The 20,283-nt window shown below is 48.4% G+C and overlaps 2 protein-coding genes and 3 non-coding genes across 7 annotated transcripts; all 5 read left to right on the forward strand.

The window, feature by feature from the left end:
* Positions 1-725: 725 nt before the first annotated feature.
* Positions 726-14,806, forward strand: PABPC4 (poly(A) binding protein cytoplasmic 4). Of its 3 annotated transcripts, XM_009957733.2 has the most exons (15): positions 726-1,184; positions 7,276-7,469; positions 7,775-7,890; positions 8,377-8,516; positions 8,774-8,868; positions 9,487-9,624; positions 10,200-10,295; positions 10,760-11,032; positions 11,302-11,389; positions 11,562-11,681; positions 12,254-12,381; positions 13,038-13,131; positions 13,237-13,367; positions 13,457-13,557; positions 14,456-14,806. In XM_009957733.2, exons 1-14 carry the CDS (start codon positions 992-994, stop codon positions 13,541-13,543), a joined length of 1,893 nt encoding a protein of 630 aa, XP_009956035.1. In that variant the 5' UTR covers positions 726-991; the 3' UTR covers positions 13,544-13,557; positions 14,456-14,806. The 3 variants fall into 3 exon arrangements, with proteins under 3 accessions (XP_009956035.1, XP_086335433.1, XP_086335434.1); XM_086479307.1 differs by lacking the exon at positions 11,562-11,681; XM_086479308.1 differs by lacking the exon at positions 9,487-9,624.
* On the forward strand, positions 9,915-10,047 carry LOC147413197 (small nucleolar RNA SNORA55). Its single transcript, XR_015184096.1, has one exon. It is a non-coding gene; the product is annotated as a small nucleolar RNA SNORA55 (small nucleolar RNA).
* On the forward strand, positions 10,532-10,661 carry LOC147413198 (small nucleolar RNA SNORA55). Its single transcript, XR_015184095.1, has one exon. It is a non-coding gene; the product is annotated as a small nucleolar RNA SNORA55 (small nucleolar RNA).
* On the forward strand, positions 11,816-11,949 carry LOC147413199 (small nucleolar RNA SNORA55). Its single transcript, XR_015184094.1, has one exon. It is a non-coding gene; the product is annotated as a small nucleolar RNA SNORA55 (small nucleolar RNA).
* An 807-nt stretch (positions 14,807-15,613) lies between the features above and the next one.
* On the forward strand, positions 15,614-19,333 carry PPIE (peptidylprolyl isomerase E). The gene is made up of 10 exons (XM_086479310.1): positions 15,614-15,644; positions 15,729-15,827; positions 16,011-16,054; positions 16,672-16,698; positions 16,897-16,978; positions 17,511-17,611; positions 17,737-17,860; positions 17,945-18,130; positions 18,733-18,875; positions 18,966-19,333. Exons 1-10 carry the CDS (start codon positions 15,614-15,616, stop codon positions 19,032-19,034), a joined length of 906 nt encoding a protein of 301 aa, XP_086335436.1. The 3' UTR covers positions 19,035-19,333.
* The last annotated feature ends 950 nt before the right edge of the window (positions 19,334-20,283 follow it).

Genomic DNA, 20,283 nt, shown 5'->3' on the forward strand with positions numbered 1-20,283 from the left:
CCGCTGGGGTCGCTGCAGCCGGCGGCAGCGGCTGCGTCGAGCGGTGGGGGTCGCTCCCCACCGGGCCTCGCCCCCCGCCGGGCCTCGCCGCCTCCTCTCCGCGGCACGGCGGCCCGCTCGCGCCGCCGCGGCGGCTATAAAGGGGCGCCCGCCGCCCGCCGCCGCCTCTCCGCTCGCCGGGCCGCAGCGCGTGAGTCGGTGTCGGGCCCAGCGCCGCCCCGGGCCGGGACCGCGGGGCAGGGGGGGCGCGGGGGAAGCGCGGGGGGCGCCGGGCGAGCGCGGCTGCGGCCCGTTCCCTGCCGGCAGCCCGGCCGCCCCTCTCGGCGCTCAGCCGCCGCCGCGTGTTTGTTGCCCCGTTAGAGCCGGTCTGGTTTATATCTATATGAAAGATAAGCCTAGCAGAGAAGATTTAATTTTAAAAGAAAGGTCTGTATAAATATATATTACAGAGAGGATTATTTTTCTCCTTTTTTTTTTTTTTTCTCCCCCCTTTTTTAACCTGAGAAAGTCAAACGGCCTTCGCTCTGGAGAATTGGGGCGAAATTAAACTCTTAAAGCCAAATAAGGGATGTGGTTTTAGGGAGATTGAGGTGCGTTTGGCCTTAGAGCGGACGGGAGGAACGTTTGGGAGCTGGCGTATGAATTTTGGCTTCGTATCCGAGCCCCGCTCTCCTGGAGGCTTAACTTGGGGTTGTTGTGTTTTTTTTTTTTTTTTTTTTTTTTTTTTTTCCTAATTCCCAGGCCTCTCCTCCCCTCTCAGCTGCTCCCTGTCCCGGGGCCTGGCGGAGCAGCCAGTCCCCTCACTGCACCCTCCCTCTGGTCACCAGTCCCCTCCTCTCCCAAGCTGTTCCTGCAGGTCCCTGCTTAGTGAGGGTTTTAAATAAGATTTTGTGTTTTCCCTCAGTTTAAGTATTTACGAAAAGCTTGACTTAAATAAACCCCAAGAATAAAACCCTCTTAGTTCCCAGTGGGAGCACGTGCTGGGTGGAAGATGAACGCGGCTGCCAGCAGTTACCCGATGGCATCGCTGTACGTGGGTGACCTGCACCCCGATGTCACCGAGGCCATGCTCTACGAGAAGTTCAGCCCCGCTGGGCCCGTTCTCTCCATTCGTGTCTGCAGGGATATGATCACCCGCCGGTCCCTTGGGTATGCCTACGTCAACTTCCAGCAGCCAGCAGATGGTAAGTGACATATGCAATCACATCTACGGCTTTTTTCTTCACTTTTATTCTTTTTTTTTTTTTTTTCCCCCCCTAATCCACACTGGTGGTGGTGTATACTGCCATGTAGCTGCCTACAAAGTGTTAGTTACAGGGTAGGCAATCACTTGCTAGTGATTGTGAAGCTGGAATATTCCTTACAACTCAGTGTCTCTAAAATACTCTGCAAATGCACATCTTGGTAACGTCTCTGAGAGACAGACCTATTTTTCTCTTACTGATCTTAAACTTTGGAGACTTAGGTTTATTCCTTATGCAAGAGAATAATCTCCACTGTGTCTCCCCTCATTCTTTTGTAGGTTTGGGCTATTTGTGTGGGTCTTTGTGCAGTCAGTCACTCCTGGCAGAGAAAGTTCAGAGTAGTCAGCCCAGGTTGAATGTTCAGTTTGACTGGCTGAGCCTCTGGCTGCCCGCTCACTCCAGTTTGATATTTGGGAGATCTGGTGGACTGAACGTTGCTGTGTTTGTGCAAGCAGTCGGATGGGTCTCTGAGCCCGGGAAGTGGTATTGCGTTCATGGGAAGGAAGGTGCATTGTTCAATGCATGGGAAACCAGGTTGTCTCACATGCAGAAGCCATATTGGTTTGCTCTTGCCAGACTTTTTTTGGTCATACTTTAATTTGATTCCTGCTCAAGTAGGTATTCCAGAGTTGAAGCAGCAGTAGCATGTGAAAGATGGGACAGAAGAGGTCATTTTGGAACATGCCTTTTCTGGAAGAAAAATGGGTCAGCATTTTCTGCCCTAGTTTCCAGAGCCTTTTCTTGTTGACTGGTGCAAGTTTATTGCTCTGTGCTGTGATTTAGCGGTATCTATGTACAATGAAGACATCTGAAGGATAAGATGAAAGCAAACTTTTCCCTCGAATTCAGAATCCATTCACAATAGCACAGACTTCAGTGGCAAGGAAACTTTCCTTTAGCCTGTAGCAGCTTATCCTGCCTTACGTTTTTGCTGACAGCAGAGAATGATCTGTTTGTTGCACAAGGTAATACATTGACTTTGGATCAAAGTATTGATTGTGTGAAAACAGAGATTATTATTACAAAGCTGCGTTCCTGCAAGCCAGCAGAGCTTCTGGGATTGAGCCCTTGTCTGGAAGTTTGGATTTTATGTAGTCTGTTGTGACTGTGTGCCATCCTAGCTTCCATCCTTTCCCAGGTCAGAGTACCTTCTGCATGCCCTTTCCCTGGGATGCTGACTGATCCGCTTGAGCACTTCTGCTCCTTCCTCTTGCCAGGCTGATAAAAAGCTGGCTTGCACTGCAGTGCATCATTTCTCGTTCATGGAACTCTCAGAAATGGTTTTGATGCAGGCTAAGCACTGTATTTGTGTGTTTTAAAACTTCTCAATGAGATGGAAAGAGCCTGAGAGCCTGTGTATGTGGTCCTCTCCTGCTTTGATGATCCTGTCTGCTCTGACTCCCTCTTATAAAACCACCTTGGTAAGTTCAGGTGCTGTCCAAGGAAAGGTACAGTGAGCCAGGCTTACCTGCCTTTGCCTCAGGTATAATCTCACTTAGCAGGATAAGAAAAATAAAAGCAAGCAGCAGAAATAAAGCCAAGAAGGAACCCAGAGCTCAGCTGAGACTATATAGGCCTATAGACTATAGGTGGGGAGCAAAAGACTGTAGGTAAAGTTCTCTTAAAGTAGAGAAGACCTGTATAATATGTGTAGTTATGATGTTAAAAGGGAAGAGTGGCTCGTCACATGTCCTTGCTTCAGCAGAGAGAAGTTCTGCCCCTGATACAAACATGAAGACAAGTGGCCTTCCAGTACATTTCAAGGTAATCTTTTATGGTGATAAATAGGCAGGAATTTAGAGGGAGGTTGCATCATTCTGGGCTCCCGGTGAGGCAGCAGACATTTTAGGAAGTCCCCGTACTTCAAGTGATACTTTAAGTAAGTGGTGTCTCGTTACTGGTAGGTCTTAGAAGGTCAAGTGATTTAAACCTAATCATTGAGTTAATGTTGGGAAGGAAAAGTACTCAAACTCCTCCTGCCCTTGTGAAGAGATTTCCTCTGAAAAGCTCCTGATTTCTTCTGGCTGGCGAACTGCAGCGTGTGTTACTTTGCATATGTTAAAAACAACTGCTGTACTAAATGTAATGCAGCAGGACATAACCAGGTGATTTGGAAAGGTGAGCCCTTTGGTGTGCTGCGGGCTCTCCGAAACAAAGGCCTGAATATGAAGAATATCGTTCTTATTGTCAAATGCAGAAATTTGGCTTTTGTTTTCAAGGTGACAGTACTGCCTGCATGAGGGCTTTCTGAAAGAAGGGGAGATCTGTATTTTCTTCCAGGAATGCATAATCAGGAATGCATTTGGACTTGATTTTACTAAATCTGTGAAAAGATGGAGGGTGTTCTGTAGCACTGCAGGGATCCGTTTTGGTTTATGGGTGATACTAGGTGCTACAAAATACCACTTAAAGTCACCAGGAAGCTTTGTGCTCTGAAAACTTTCAGGGAAGTTACTGTGGACACGTTGTTAGAATGCTTGAGGTGGTTGTAGGTATTAAATAAGCTGATATGTGATAGTCTTTTTTTTTTCCTCAGGCACCTTTTGTGGAAGTGTGAGTGCTTTGTAAATCTGAAGACGACAATGGTTTGGCTCCTTTGTGTGGTCAGTAGAACTCTGTCCTTATGGCTAGAGATAGGCTGTAGTGCAAGTCAAGTAGCCAGAACTCTTCCCCGTTACGTGGGGCCACCAGGAGCTCTTCACTGTTGCATCTTGAATGTGCTCTGTACTTCCAGAGTTCCTGTGTCCAAATTGATTGAAAGCTTGTGTTTTTCTTTACATTTTGTTGGCTAATGGAGTGATGCTTGACCCTGGAAGGGGTTACGTTCTGGACATGCATTGTCTAACTGGTAGTCTGCTGCAGAGAGGTTATTTTTAGTGAAAACAGGCTCTGCTGTTTTCAGTTGCAGTTCTTTGGCGTAGTAACCAGTGAATGCTCAATACTGAATCTGTCATACTGTGATAGGCAGATTAAAGAAATGCTTCAAGGTTCTGGCTAGTTCAGGCTCAGCTGTGGTCGTTAATATGTATTCTTTTTGACTGTGGAGAAGGGAAAGAAAACAAACTAATTCCATTTGAAAGAAAAGCTGAATTTCCTTTTTCTTGTGTTCCTCATGCAATTTAATTGCATTCCAGGGTTTCATAACATTGACAGTTATGACATGACAACTTAGATAATGAAGCAGAGAAACTTTAATATGGCTCTAGAGATAAGCTGTTCTGAAAGTACAGGGAAAACAGAACATTCCCCAAGCCAAGAAGGAACCCAGAGCTGGGATTAGATAAGTGTCTCTGCAGAAGCAAGGTGTGGAAGAGTATAGATAAACTTCTTGTTTACACTCTCCTTTGAAGAGGAGAAGGCAATGTAAGGGAATACCTGTGAAAGGTAAATGCAGTTGTGAAGTTAAAAGGGAAGAGTGGTTACTTATATATGCTTCACTGCCCACAGCACTTTGTCCTAACTTCAGCAATCGAGGGATTTGTTCTGTGTGCAACCTCTCTTTTTTTGAAAAATAAGCGATGAAATTTGTGCTATATGTTTTTGTTCTCTGGTCTTTTTTTGCTCAGTGACATAAGTGAGAGCCTGCAGGTTTGCAGAGCAGCCATCTTTGCAGAATAAAACTCCTTGGGCAGAGTTTCTCGTGGGTGAATGGGTGTGTGTGCGTGTGGTTATCTGTCTTCATGCTGCTCGACCACAGTCGCTAATTCCAGCATTGTGTTACCTCTGCATCAGGGAGCCTGTAAGGGAGATTAATTACTTTGAGGCCTGAGGCAAGCTGCAAGGAGTGTTCATATGCTTTCCCTGTCTAGAATGCTATGGAAGAAGAATGAATAGGAAGCCTGAGAGGGGTTAAGAGTGTGTATAATGTTATATATGAGTTGCAGTTGAGTCTGCTGGAAGGATGACAGGAACCAGTGGGAGAGAAACAGATACAGGAACTGAAATGGCTTTGCGGCTTAAATAGAAGAAAATGAGAAGGTGTTTGCTCAGGTTAAGGAAATCAATCAGATGTGCTTAGTCTGAGTCATTCACGTAACTCGTGCTGATCCTTTACAGGTTTTCTCAGGTCCTGGTGTAATGTGATTGCATTTCCACCTGTGGGTATGGCAGGCCTTCCTCAAATCAGGGAATCCATCTAGGGCTTTCTTAGACCACTGCTCACAAGAAATGTCTGAGTGACTTTCAAGCAGAGTATAATAATAGAGTAGGACACTAGCAAGTTATTGAAAGAGCAGTGCAACAGCATCTGCTTAAGTATGTGCTTAGGAAGCTTGAAAGAACTGGGAGTAAGTTCATGACCAGTCTATATCTTGGTAGCTACTACAGTGTTTTACAGTTCCCTCTGGTTGCCTGCTGCTGCTTCATCTGCTTGTCACCTTTCAGCAGGAGCCCTGTTTCTGCTGCAAATGGTATATACAACTAGTTTGTGTCCTTGCCAACACATACTTCTGGAGGACCTCTCCCTGCTATAAATAAACGCTGCCAAATTTGACAAGCTGGACCAAGTTGCCTGCTGAAGTGCCTACTAGGAATGGACTGCAGGAAGAACTGCAGTTGCATTGATTCAGAGTAGCAGCTGAGGAATCATTTTAGCATGGCAGTTAATTGCATTTAACACCTTTGATTAAACAGAGCCAGTAGAGTCCTAGTGAGTATAACTTCCCTCCTTAATTTTTTTTTTTCTGCAAGCCTGACTGCTTGAGGAATGACATCCAGCAGAGCTTGTTTTCCAGCTGAGTGTATGTCTGAAAGACTGGGGAAAATAGTGATGACACCAATTTAAAAAGCAACAAGAACAAAAAACATTGCAAAGCACCTGAAAAATTCTGAGAAACTTCCATGCAGCAGCTGCAACTGACTTGGGGGTAGGGAGTGTGGGAGACTTTTATAGGCAATGTCCCACAGGAGCTCCTAGAGACGGCTTTGAAATGCTGAGTAGTTACTGTGGCTGCACTAGCGAAGTCACATCAAAGAAGGTGTTTGAATGGGCATTTTCCTTGAATTTGCTGCTCCTGAAATCTAATCAGCAGTTATCACTGGGTGAAGGTGGCCTGGAAGAACTGAGCCAAACAAATTTGGAAAACTTGGGTTCTGCCCCGTTAATATTCCTTGATTTTAATGCATGTCTATCCCTCTCTTTCCCTGCTTCATGCTGGGAATTAACAGTCTGTCTTTTTCTCTGCTCACTCCATGCTGGGAGTGTTTTCTGGCACAGAAGAGTCCCGAGCATCTCAATTTTATGAACAAGATCCTAATGTGTGTACGTAATGATCCTTTTAATATATCAGTAGGTAGCAGAAATAGAATCGTGGAGGGGGGTTTCAGTGTATGTCAGAATGACAGTGCTGGGGTTTTAGAGTTTAGATAAACATTTCCCTGTTAATGAGATCAGGCATACTGATGTTTTTCCAGAGTTTTGTCCACTCTTGCTGTCATCTTTAGATTGAGCAACTTGGGAATCATTTTTTGGCCACATGAGTTACAGAAGCTGACTCATGTCTTCTTTCCAGCCAGCCACGTGTTTGTGCACACTTTCCCTGACCTGATAGGGGGATGATCCTTTTCTCTTAATAGAAATGAGGGTAGATGTGAGCTTCATGGAAAGAAAACAAGCCAGACAGTCACTTTTGTTACTTCTTTTTTTTCCCCCAGGTTTCCTGTTATTTTCTTTCCTTCCCTGGGTGAAGCAATTTACCTTTATAATAATTAATAATATAACTAATAAACCCCAGGCATTTTGACATTCATTTTGCTGTGGTGGTTAAAACATTACTATAATGTGAATTTAAAATAGTCTATTAAACCTTATGACATACTTGTGACAAACCTTGTGACATAAACATGTCTAGTACTGTGTTGCGAAGACCTCCCTTGAAACATTAAGTTAGAAAGTCATCAGAAGTGGTTGCCTGTGATATTACCCCAGATGCCTCCGTGAGCCGAGTACAGTTCAGAGAAAACGATCACCCACGTGATGGAAACCTTTATTCTTTAACAAACCACAGAAATCTGTTCTTGACTTCTCTTGCAGCTGAGCGTGCTCTAGATACCATGAATTTTGATGTGATCAAAGGAAAACCCATTCGCATCATGTGGTCTCAGAGGGACCCCTCCTTGAGGAAGTCAGGGGTTGGGAATGTCTTCATTAAGAACCTGGACAAATCCATTGATAACAAGGCACTTTATGACACATTCTCAGCGTTTGGGAATATTTTGTCCTGCAAGGTGAGATGTGGTTACTTTGTCCAATTCTGTTATAGCGGTGACGTGATCAGACACGTCCCACGTAGGAAGCGAGAGGGACACCTTTCACCAGGTGGAGAGTGGAGTCTCTAAAAGGCAGAGTTGACCAAAGGTCAGGGATTGCTGAAGTTATGTCAGATTTGGTCACGAAGCGCGCAGGTCTGAAACACAGCTAGTGTTGAGCCTTGGCAGTGACCTATTTTTGCGTGCTGGCCTCGCGTCGGAGCGTGACAGAGGAGAGAACCTGCTCAGAGCGCTAATGTTTTGTTGTCCTTCCGCCTGTCTAGGTGGTGTGTGATGAGAATGGCTCTAAGGGCTACGCCTTTGTGCACTTTGAGACCCAGGATGCCGCAGATAGAGCCATCGAGAAGATGAACGGCATGCTGCTAAACGACCGCAAAGTGTGAGTGTCACAGCCAGAAGCAGCAACGATCGCATGAACCGTGATGCATCTCGGTATTAACAGGGACACACAAGGCACTGGTTCTCCTGGCCCAAGCCTTGGCCTGCTACCTCTCCACTACAGGGCTGGTGAGTGACCCTGCCCAAGCCATGGCCTGCTACCCCTCCATTACAGGGCTGGTGGCTTTCCCTAACCAAGCCTTGATTTGCTGCCTCTCCGCTAGTGGGCTGGGGTGGGTTTCTGTGGCCAACACTCTCTCCACTGCAGAGCTGGGTGGGTGTCCTTGGCCGACCATAGGACAGGTGATTTTTTTTTTCTGGTTGGTCTGTGGCCTGTTTGTCCTTCTCTTCTGCTGTCACCCTTTCTTGTTCCCATTCCCAGCTCCTACTACACACTCATTTTTTTTTGCCTCGCTGCAAGTCACGCGTTGTTTTTTTCTATTCTTGAAAACAAGCTGCTGACTGGGATTTTTGTTCGTTCTTACAGATTCGTTGGGAGATTCAAGTCTCGTAAAGAGCGGGAGGCTGAGTTAGGAGCCAAGGCGAAGGAATTCACCAATGTTTATATTAAAAACTTTGGGGATGACATGGATGATGAAAGACTAAAGGAGCTCTTCAGCAAATATGGTAAATACAGAAACACTGTTAATGAGGCTGTGGATTTCGTGACCCATGGTCGTTTAACAGTATCGCTCTACCTGGGTCTCTCTGAGGCTGAGGAATACAAAGAGTTGAGGTGTGGGTAGTAGTTGTGCCAAATGTTGGACAGGAGGCAGAGGCTGACCCGCAGATGAGGGAGGAGAGGGGGCTGGGGCTATTAGATGGAGTTTGATAGTCTTGAAATAGTTCTGTGACGCTTTACTAACCTTGTCCCTTGGTAACAGGTAAAACTCTGAGTGTTAAAGTCATGACAGACCCCACTGGGAAATCCAAAGGCTTTGGCTTTGTAAGCTTTGAAAAGCATGAAGATGCTAACAAGGTATGACCTATTTTTATGCTGCTTGGCTATCTTCAGAGAAGAAAAACATCCTTGGCTTATCATAGGAGCCTGTTACTGAAATGAGAGAAAATTCTGCCTCGGGCATAACCTCTTCTAGATGTGGGAACTTAGAAACCTTTTGCACCTTACTAGCTTGACATTTGAGAGTAACTTGGCATTTCTCCAGATGACTAAATCCACACAGAATGCAGTGGTATGTATAATCAAGAATGTTAATTGCTGAAGAAATGCTACAGTGCAGGGCTTAAGGAGAAGGAAGGTGTCTAGAGTGAGAACATTGCGTAGAAATGGTCTTCTCTAAGCCATGTACTTGTTAAAATTTGGGCTTAATTGCAAGAAGGGGTGGGTATAAAGTCACAAGTTGCTGTTAATCCAGCGCTTACAGTGGTGGTGTCGGCATGATCTCTCCTGATAACTTCAGTTTTGTCTTTAATTAGCCGTTGTTACACGGAAGCAGTGCAAAGGTGATGTGGCAACCTTGGTTTATTTGCTAACAGGCAGGGATACAATGTGAGCTTTGGACAGTCCTGTTCTTAACAGGATCAGGTGCTGTCTTGCTTCAGCAGTTGACAGTTTCCTCTTGAACCCTCTGTCCAGGCAGTAGAAGACATGAACGGAAAGGATATCAATGGGAAAATGGTATTTGTAGGCCGAGCACAGAAGAAGGTTGAGCGCCAGGCAGAGCTGAAACGGAAGTTTGAACAGCTAAAACAAGAGAGACTCAGCCGATACCAGGTGAATAGTCTGCTCCTTTTCTGAATTTAAGCATCATTTTCAGTCTCTTGGCAGACTTGAAAGGAATTGACAAAGGAGAGATCCTGGGAGTTAAAACTTAAAGGTGACACTGTGGTATTTGGGGGAGAAGTGGGCGCCGGGGCATAGTCTTGGCAATTAAAGTGTTAGGATGTGAGACAAGTCGTGCAGTCCTTTCTGCTTTCACATGGGGGTTACCTGTAAGGATGGAGAGAGGCAGCGTAATCCTATGTCTTTTTCATTTATGGCAAAACTGGGTCATGTCAGAGATAGCATCTGGATCTTTCCCACTCCTTGTAGTACAGTGCTGGACTGGGGACACACGATGCAACAGGAAAGCAGAGGAAATCCAGACAAGCTCCCTTTCACCACAGTGGGACTTGTCTCTACGCCTTTGCAACATTTATCACCTTCAGCTTTGGGTGATATGAAAGGAAGGTTAAGCTAAATTAAGAGTTCTCAGATAAATGACAGTTGTGGCAGATGGATGCTAACAGTTGATGTGCTCGAGATTTTTCTTTAATGTTATGAATGTGTTATTGTTCTCTCCCTTCTAGGGTGTTAACCTGTACATTAAAAACCTAGATGACACTATAGATGATGAAAAACTGAGGAAGGAATTCTCACCTTTTGGGTCAATAACAAGTGCCAAGGTATTGTGGAGGTTGGGGGTGTTTGGATTTTAAACCCCAAAGAAGGAACTGTTAACTGTGGTCCTGAGAACAGCTGGACTAGTAAACACACAGGTTTCTTTGGGTCTTGATGAGATTTTGCTGGAAACTTCCTTCATTCCCTCATCAAAAGAGGAGGCAGGAAGTGGCAAATATGCTTATCTGAGGTGACTCCCAATAAGCATGAAATGGCTTTCTCCTATATGCGTTTAGAGGCCGCACCAAATCTTTCCCATTCCTTACTGTGCAGTGTGGGCCTGGGGACACATGGTGCTTACAGAAAAGCAGAGTAAATCCAGACAGGTGACTTTTTCATTGAGTACCTGTCTCTACACCTCTGCAACAGTTATGTCCTACCTGCCTGAAATCTGACGTGAGAAAAAAATACGGCTGCTTAGGCGAAGTTCTTGTAATGGTGCTCCACTAGCAATTGATCTTTGCTGCAGGTGATGCTGGAAGATGGACGGAGCAAAGGGTTTGGCTTTGTCTGCTTTTCCTCTCCAGAGGAAGCTACGAAAGCTGTGACAGAGATGAACGGGCGAATTGTGGGCTCAAAGCCGTTGTATGTTGCACTTGCCCAAAGGAAAGAAGAGCGAAAGGCCCATCTCACTAATCAGTACATGCAGCGCATCGCTGGGATGAGAGCCTTGCCTGCCAACACAATCATTAATCAATTCCAGCCTGCTGCTGGGGGATATTTCATGCCTGCTGTGCCCCAGGTGAGATGAACTAGTGTGGGTGTTTTTAACCTGTCTTGGAGCTTCGGTGGTTCAGCTGTAATAATCTCATTGAGCCTTTCTTATGCCTGTAAGCAAATAACCCCTAATGAGGGGTGCAGTCCGTGGAGTTAATTCTGTGACTTCCCAGCTGCCTGTTTGCTTAATGTGAATTGGATGTTTCGTGCTGGCAACAACTGCCAAAACCTGTTGTAAACAATGTTGGTGAATCTCTTGGGTGTTGCCTCTGAGCTTGTCTGATCTTTCTTCAGGCTCAGAGCAGACCCACTTACTATGCACCCAGTCAAATGACGCAGATGAGACCCAACCCACGCTGGCAGCAAGGAGGAAGGCCTCAAGGTGAGCCTGCTAGTGACAATATTTTGGTTGTATGACCCTTTTGGCTGTATCTTCCAACAAAGAGCAACGCATGCTTTCCTTTCCGTGCACAACCCCAACCTGCTTCCTGTAGCTGACTGTCCTGACTTGCCAGTCGTTTGTTTTGAGGATTTCCCCTCATTTCTTCCATTAGGCTTCCAGGGAATGCCAAATGCCATGCGCCAGTCTGGACCACGGCCAGCACTGCGCCATCTGGCCCCTGCCGGCAATGCTCCGGCCTCTCGTGGCCTCCCTGCCGCTGCCCAGCGAGTTGGTAAGGTGTCTGCCTCCCAGGCTCTTCCCCTTGGCTGTGAGGGAGGAGGATGCTGTTGAGACCTGACTTCTATTTCCAAAGATGGTTGTCAGATATGGATGACCAAAGGCCACCTGGAGCAAGGGGCAGAGACAGCACCTGAATCTTTCCTCTTCCTTGCTGTGCAGTGCAGGTCTGGGGACAGTTGGTGCTACAGCACAGCAGTGGAAATCCAGATGGGTTGTTTTCCACTGGCTTGGAACTCCATCTCTACACCTCTGCAACATTTACCACTGGAAAAAAAGCCTCTGTAGGGTGTGGATATTGTCTTCAGAGTAGAGCATCCATACAAATTCACTTTATTCCAGTGAATAGCTAGAAAATAGCTTGAATGCAGGATGTGGAATCCATGGTTTAGTTTTAGGGAGAACGGCATTTTCCTGAAGTAGCCAGTTGCATTTTGGAGACCAGTTCCTAAAGAAGCATTAGTCTGTGCAGGGCATAGCCTGAATTCAGCAGTTGATACCAGACATCCCAACTGATGGGTGTGTTGCTACAGGTGTCTGTAATTCTGTTCTCCTCTTCTTTTGCAGGCGTCGGCACCGCAGCGCAGAATTTAGCTCCTCGCCCACCAGTAGCTGCCCCTGCTCCCAGAGCGGTTCCTCCCTATAAATACGCCTCAAGTGTCCGCAGCCCACACCCAGCGGTCCAGCCCTTGCAGGTAACGCGGGGGTCTGGGCTGTGAGGTCCCTGCGCTTGCTGCAGCCCAACAGGTTTTACATGTGACTCAGGTGTCTTTACAGAAATCTCAGGCTACTTCTGTGACCCAGACAGGCATCATAATTTGGAACTTAAAAACCTGGCAGTTGTAGCTTTGCCAGGGGCAACCTAGTTGGTTTATTTGTCTTGTACTTGCAAGCCCTTTTTTATCCAAATTTGCTGTAAGGATGTTTTTCTTGGTTCTCTGCTTTCCCATTCAGTTTTCTCACATCTTTGCCAAATCCTCACTAGGGTATCATTGAAAACACAGTTTGCTTTTTCCACAAACCTCTACATTGTAAAAAACCCAGGTGTGGGTGTTGCTCTTCCTCCATTGTGCTATGTCTGATGATGTTTGATCTAGTTTTTGTAAGGTATTTACAGTGCCCATGTGTGACATTATGGGATTTTGAATTCAGGACTTGGAAAGGAACATGTTTGTGAACGAAGGGCACCTTACCTGTCCTGTTCTGAAACTTAAGTCTGCTGTAGGCTTGACAAAGGTTGTGTGTTAGGAGGAGGGAATATCTTTTTTTTAATTATTATTATTATTGCCTTTAAATATGAAGCAATCAGCCTAGTACCTGTTTCAGAACCCTCATATCTGCCCTTCTGTAGGCACCTCAGCCTGCAGTACATGTGCAGGGACAGGAACCGCTAACGGCCTCCATGCTGGCTGCTGCCCCTCCCCAGGAGCAGAAACAGATGCTGGGTAAGTGAAACTCCAGTTCTTAGAGTTGATGTTTTACTTGCTCGGGTTTCAAAGATGACTTTTTAATTGAAACTCTGTTGTCGGAACTCTTTGTTTTTTTCCCAGGAGAACGTTTGTTCCCTCTGATTCAAGCTATGCACCCCAGCCTTGCCGGGAAGATCACAGGAATGCTGCTAGAGATTGACAACTCCGAGCTGCTGCACATGCTCGAGTCTCCAGAGTCCCTCCGGTCAAAGGTAGACTGGCCTGTTGCTTTAGATGGGGTGGGTTGTGGGAGGCTTGGCTCAGGAGAGCAGGTCTCAACTAGGTAACGTGTCTCCCCGAGGTGGAGGAGGCCGTTGCAGTGTTGCAGGCTCACCAAGCCAAGAAAGAAGCTGCCCAGAAGGTGGGTGTGGTTGCTGCTACCTCTTAAACCCAGGAAGACTGGTGAGTGTCTTGGTCCTTGGCTTCAGCTGAAAGCTTCCTGAATCAGAGTAACTAAAGTGGGATTGCTAGTGAGTGCAGCCAGTCTGGAGGCCTGTGTAGGTCCACCTGCAGCACTTGTCTGATTCGAGTTCCCTCTTTAAAAAAACAAAACAAAACAAACTGTAATGTAGTTTTTTCCAACAGAACCCTTATTGTAGAAGCTTTAGAAATATTCTTCAGAAATCTTCTTTAAGCATCAGAAGGATGCTGTGTAGGTCCCTGAAGTGTTCCTGGCAGTTGGCATGTCAAGGAAAGAATAACATATTGAGAGGAGTCTTGTGAAACTGCTAATGTGGGAAATAAAATGAGACAGACAAGGTGTTCTGGTGACTTTGAGGCTAAATAGGCGGTTAATGCCCAGTTGTTATCCTGACAATCATCTGCCTACAGTCCATATTAAAGCGCTGGTGTCAGGAATGTCAGTTCACTGCATAGGTATGTCCAAGCAAGTGCTGTCTCCTGTGTTTGGAGCTGGCTCTTGTTTAACTTCTGAATAAGATTCCTGATTCTTTGAATGCCTCTTCTTGCTTTGGATGATCCATTTTTTCTGTGGATCATCTGGAATTGATGCCTTCAGTACTTCTGGTGAAGCTGTTGTGGTCAGATGTCACAACTCAAATGGTGAAGAATGATGAGGGTTCTTATATTTTCATCCATATTTCTCCAGTCACTGGCTTCTCTGCTAAAGAATTGGAGTCTCTCATCAGAGGATCAGAAGTGGATATTGTCCACAACTGTTAAGAGCTTCTCTGTACCTTGCAAATTATATTGCAAATTATGACTTGTACTGCTGGGAAGTTCACTAGCCTGGAGTGAGGTGTGCTGTGTGTGGGTAACTTGTCTTCCTCTCTTCCTCTAGGATGCAAAGAAGCCAAATAGCCCATTCATAGACATCAGCTCAAGATGTTTGAAGATTCTTCACTGTCCTGCAGATTTCAATGCCATGCATCATATCACATAGTTATATTGCATTTTGTAAATTAATCTTTAAGATCTTATTTAAAAAGCCAACTCTGAAGCTCTAGATTTCCAAAACCAGAATTGGGCTTGCGAGCTTTTCCTTTGTGGTCAGAGCAGAGCCACTCTTTGTGTCTTCTAAGGAGGACATTTGAGGATTTTAGGTTGAAAGTATTTTATGGTTCATTTAACTGATGAACAATCCTGTTTGGAAAGTCTGGAAAGCATTTATCAATAAAGGAATAAACTTTCACTATGTTTGTCATCTTTTTCTCTCCATTTGATAAGTAAATGTGATACGGCTTAGTAAAATCAAGCTGACAGGGAGTTCTCATAGGATTGATATATTAAAATTGTGACTTAATGGAGTTATTCTGCATTTTGGATGAATGCTGTTTGAAGCAGCTCTGTTAACATAATGGGCCTGGGGCATAATGCTGGGTTGGGTTAGTGCCTGAGTGGGAGAGGACTATAAGCAGTGACCCCATAGAAGGGTTTGGGGGGGGTGTTTTTTCCAAGTGAAGTGGGGAAAAGCTTTGGCTCCTTTTTCACCCTCTGCAGGGGAGGAGAAGCTTTGCTGCTCTTTGTGTGTATTTCTACGTGTTCGGAGGGATCTCTTCTTTAACGGCTCCGTTGCTGTTGTATACTATGCCTTTGATAAATGCTTTGTAAACCGATTTGGGTGATCCTTGGGGGCGGAAAGCGTTATTCAAGAAGTACAGCGCACGCAGAGCTTCTGAGAGAAAGAGCCGACGCCGCCGGTGCCCCCGCTGAAGGGACGCGGTGCCTCGCTTGCCCCGGGGGCCGCCGCGGGACCTGAGGCTTCCCGTGTGCTTGGAGGGGACGGGAAGCCGGCGGAGGGCGGGTGCCGGGAAACAAAGGGCTCCCGGCGGTTTTTGGCTGTAAAAGCAAGAATCCCCACGAAGGGGCGGCGCTGCGCCCCCGCTCCCCGCTGCGCCCCCGCTCCCCGCTGCGCCCCCGCTCCCCGCCCGCAGCACCGGGCGCCGCTTCCCGCGGAAGGGCGGGCGGGCGGTTCCGGGGCGGGCCGGAGGGAGGGAAGATGGCGGCCACCAAGCGGGTGCTGTACGTGGGTGAGTGCCGGGGGGGGGTGAGGGGAGGCTTCCCCCCGAGCGGGGCCGGGCTCGGCCAGGCCCTGACCGCTGTCCGCCCCGCAGGCGGGCTGGCGGAGGAGGTGGACGAGAAGGTGCTGCACGCCGCCTTCATCCCCTTCGGGGACATCACCGACATCCAGATCCCGCTCGACTACGAGACCGGTGCGTGGGACGGGGCTGGGGCTGGGGACGGGGGGACGCTGCCCCCCCCGTCGGGGTGTCCCCGCGGGTTAAGGGGGCAGCGAGCTCTCCCGGGACACACACACGCGGGACCCAGCCGCTGCTGGGCCACCGAGGGACCGGTGTGTCTTTGCCGCCCGTGACCGCTCGCTTCTCTCTCTCCAGAAAAGCACCGGGGATTCGCCTTCGTTGAATTCGAGCTGGCAGAGGTGAGAAAGGGGCAACTCCTTGAGCCCCTTGGGCCTTCCTCTTCCTCCCCTGGCGTTTTTGGGCTCGGAGAGGGCAGTGCTGCAGTTGATGGGAGCAGGCAGGGGTTCCCTGCTACAGCCTCAAATTAGCCTCCAGCGGCTGGATCTGCTTTTCCAATTTCGGTTTGGGCTGAAGCTTCTGCCTTTCCAATTTCCCACTTTTCCCCTTTTCTTTTGGGCTGAAGCACGGCTGCTGCCAGCCCATGCTGCTCCCCTGCTGACCCTGGAGCCCCACAGTTTCTTGGGCAGCACGGGTATCATATATTTGCCATCTTATAATCTGTCCTGGGCTTCGTATGCAAGATCTCTTCTCCCAAATATTTCATGTAAGCGACAAAGCATCGTACAGAAAGTGAGGTTACTGCGTTGGTTGTGGGAAGACGAACCCCAGGTGCTGGTTTGGATACAACTCTTGCAAGATCCATCAGCTCTTACCGCCCTGGGGTAGATGAGGATTAGGAAAACGGTCCTTTGGCAGTCTTTCTTGCAACGAAATTCTGGGGCGCGTATGTGCTGAGCCTTGCTTTTAAAGGTAGAGAAGAAATGACAATAATGGTTTCCTTGCGCTTTTTTGGCAGGATGCAGCAGCAGCTATTGACAACATGGTACGGACCCTGTTCCCACTCGCTGGTGGAGACGTGTGGCTTTGCTGTCTTCCCGGTAGTACAGAGCAAGACCCTACGTGGCGTGCGCCATGTAGAGAAAGCAAGCTCTGTTTTCCTCTGACCTCTGCAGGGATTTGGGGGGCGCAGTGATTTTTGACCTTTTGGTGGGCTTTGTTCTGCCTTTTTTTTCCTCTGCAGAACGAGTCTGAGCTCTTCGGCAGGACAATACGTGTGAACTTGGCCAAACCAATGCGGATTAAAGAAGGATCGTCCAGGCCTGGTGAGTTGATGTCTGGGAGGGGAGAGCATCCCCATGGATGTTCAGAGCTTCGTTCATCAGCCTTTGTGCTTTCTGGCGATCTCGAGGATCTGAGCAGCATCCTAATAAGCAGATAACCAAAAATTATTTCCCAGTTCTTTGGGTGGAAACACTCTTGGCTGCACTTCTGTTTGCCTTCATGCCTTCTGACATGCCACGTGCCAGGCAAAGTGACCCACACATCTGCAAAAGCAGATGGGGCCAAGGCTGTGCCGAGCCGTTGCCCTGCGTGGGGGTACTCGCAGGGAACTGGCCACGAGCTTGCCCTGCCCAGTGATGCATGGCACCTCAGGGAGGAGGAAGAGATGACTTTGTCCCTTATTTCCCTGCATGCTGTGTCTTTTGGGGTAGGCTGCTGCCAGCCGAGCGCTCCCACGTCTCGGGTGCGATCCTGCTGCCAGCACCGTGCTGCACCCTGACCCGTGCAGCTGTGTCCGTGCTCACGTGTGGCCCTTCGGTTCCTGTGCTCTGACCCTTCCTTTTCCCATCGCAGTCTGGTCGGATGATGACTGGCTGAAGAAATTTTCGGGGAAGACTCTGGAGGAGAACACAGAGGAAGGAGGAGCAGAGGCCGCCAAACCAGAGGTGCAGGAGGTAGGAAGAACAGCCGGAGCCACCTGTATCCTGCTGTCCCAAAGGCTGAGAGCGTGGGGCCAGCCATCTCTGGAGGTAGAGCAGAGGAATGTCATCCCGACTTGCTTTTTTCTTTTCCTGCCCAGGGCGAGCCTCCTGCCAAGAAATCCCGGGTCAACCCTCAGGTTTACATGGACATCAAGATTGGAAACAAACCTGCGGGGCGGCTGCAGATCCTCCTGCGCTCTGATGTGGTGCCCATGACCGTAGGTGAGGAGAGGGTCGGCCCTCCCCAGCGTGGTGGCTTCCAGCTGCGACGCAGCTCTCACTTCTCTCCCCCTTGCCCCTCAACAGAGAATTTCCGCTGCCTCTGCACCCACGAGAAGGGCTTCGGCTTCAAAGGCAGCAGCTTCCACCGCATCATCCCCCAGTTCATGTGTCAGGCCGGCGACTTCACCAACCACAACGGCACCGGAGGCAAATCCATCTACGGGAAGAAATTTGATGATGAAAACTTCATTCTCAAACACACGGGGCCAGGTAGAGCCGTCTCGCCAGGCAGGGGCTGGAGAGCAAAGTGGCTCGACATCATCTAGGGGCTACACTTGGGCTGTTTTGACCTAGACCATGTTGATAGCAGCAGTCCTGAGATATAGTCTGCGTTGGCGAAATGCTCCTGCCACGGTGTAATCTGCCGTCGTCAGACCATTGTGTGCCACCAGCATGCAGCAAGCAGAAATGCATCATTTGCTTTCCATCCATGCACTGTTAATTTCCAGTATTGCATAATGGAGAAAGAGTTGCAAAGCTCCTTTCCTGTTTGATTTTAAAGGAGGGTGGCAGTATGCCTATAAAAAGCAGCAAAAAGCAAGCAGGTTTATCTCCGTACAAACAGCTTTTCTATTACCGCAACTAAAAATAGATGAGCAATCTCTACCCTGTTCCATCTTTCATACTCCTAAGTGTTTCTCCCTCAACATAATTGGTTTCCAGTAGTTTCTGTGGAGTTGAGTATTTGGAGGCTCTCCTAAAACCAGCAGTGTTTTGCGGGGCATGGGAATGGGTTTGGGCAGAAGTAGCAGCTCACGTGCTGGAGCTCATCGCTGCCTCCCCAGCCGTAACACAACACTTCTTGATCACAGGGCTGTTATCCATGGCAAACTCTGGCCCAAACACCAACGGCTCCCAGTTCTTCATCACCTGTGATAAAACTGACTGGCTGGATGGGAAGCACGTGGTGTTCGGGGAGGTGACGGAGGGCATGGACGTGGTGCGGCAGATCGAGGTAGGTGCTGGCAGCAGGGTGCTCAGGGCAGAGCTGACCTTCCTGCCCTTGGACTCTGGGCCTTTCATTCCTGCTGCTCTTTTCTCAAAGGCTCAAGGCACCAAAGACGGGAAACCGAAGCAGAAGGTGATTATCTCGGACTGCGGGGAGTGCCCGTGAGCTCGGCTCTTGGAGGGGGCCGGCTGGGGTGAGCCTGGCCGGGAGGGGTCAGGGAGCTGGCTGGGGTGGGACAGCCCCGCGACGCCCCCCACAGCGCCCAGCTCCCGTGGCTTCTGTCAAAATTCCCCTGCAAAGCTTGGTGTGAAGGTGCCTGTGGACAGCGCTGCGGGGGTCCAGCCGCCCCCCGAGGATAAATCGCTTCTCAGCCTGTGCTGCCCCGAGCGGGGCAGGGTCGATTCTACTGCTGTGTTCCAGAAAGACTTTATGTTTAATAAAAATAAAACCTAGTTTTAAAAATACTGAGGGCCTACCCCTGGCTGTTGAAGTCTCACCGTGTGAGGATGGTCTTTGCTTTTGAGCAAAGATGCTTTATTTTTTTTTTTTTTTTTGCGTTTGCCCTCATCTTCTCAAATCTGATGTCTAAATTCTGGCTCTGGGGGAAGCTGCCCGTGCTGGGGCAAGAAGAGCGGAGCTGAATCTCTTGTGCTTTTCCAGCTGCAGGATCTCATGGAGGCGGTTTTGGCGTGTCCCTGGCTCTGTAGTGTCCTTTCCCATCAGCAGAGGGAGGCAGGTCCCTGGCTGGCGGCCGTCCTGCTGGGAAGCCAGCCTGGTCCAACTCCATCTCCATCCGAGAGGGAGGGCGCGTTTGCTGGGATGTGTAAGTGGGAGAACAAGTTCAAGACAAGAAACGCCAGGAAATAAAGAAACCCTTTGGGTGACAGAAGAAGAAAACCTTGTGAGGTTGTAGGAAGGGGGTTAATTTCCAAAGTCGGTTTGCAGAGCAGCAGTCACGTGCCTTTACAGTTCCCAGCGGTGGGTAGCTCTGGTCGTGCACCATGAAGGTAACCACGTCGTTGGAAAGTGATTGATTTGGAGTTTCTGGTGAAACGATGGCACTGGGTCATTCTGGAAATGTGTATTTGTGTGCGTGGTTTGGAGCTTGCACAGGCGTTGGCAGGAGGGATGGGGCTGCCTGGGCAGAGGAGGGTCGGGTGTGGGGGGTTGGGGTGTAGGGAATGTTTTTAAGAGCTTGTGCAATTGTTTTTTTTTATTTTTGGTTTTGCCAGCCCAGCCGCTCACAGATCAGGGGTGTTTCTTGTCCATAATAAACCCTGGGTTGCTTTTATTCACTTGCTGGTTTTCCACCCTGATTAGGGGTTGTGCCTCGCCCTACAACTGGGACAAGGTGAGATACAGGCGCTCAAATGTGACACCTCACACACAGACAAACCAACCTGGCATTTCCCTT

This window comes from Leptosomus discolor, chromosome Z (assembly GCF_034619465.1).
Source record: "Leptosomus discolor isolate bLepDis1 chromosome Z, bLepDis1.hap2, whole genome shotgun sequence".
Classification (NCBI taxonomy): domain Eukaryota; kingdom Metazoa; phylum Chordata; class Aves; order Leptosomiformes; family Leptosomidae; genus Leptosomus; species Leptosomus discolor.

Coding starts and splice junctions, on each gene's coding strand:
- PPIE (XM_086479310.1), top strand. CDS start 15,614: ATGGCGGCCACCAAGCGGGTGCTGTACGTGG. Junction 18,131..18,732: donor TCTCAAACACACGGGGCCAG/GTAGAGCCGTCT, acceptor TCTTGATCACAG/GGCTGTTATCCATGGCAAAC. Junction 18,876..18,965: donor ACGTGGTGCGGCAGATCGAG/GTAGGTGCTGGC, acceptor CTTTTCTCAAAG/GCTCAAGGCACCAAAGACGG.
- PABPC4 (XM_009957733.2), top strand. CDS start 992: ATGAACGCGGCTGCCAGCAGTTACCCGATGGCATCGCTGTACGTGGGT. Junction 7,470..7,774: donor GGAATATTTTGTCCTGCAAG/GTGAGATGTGGT, acceptor CCGCCTGTCTAG/GTGGTGTGTGATGAGAATGG. Junction 8,869..9,486: donor AGCATGAAGATGCTAACAAG/GTATGACCTATT, acceptor CCCTCTGTCCAG/GCAGTAGAAGACATGAACGG.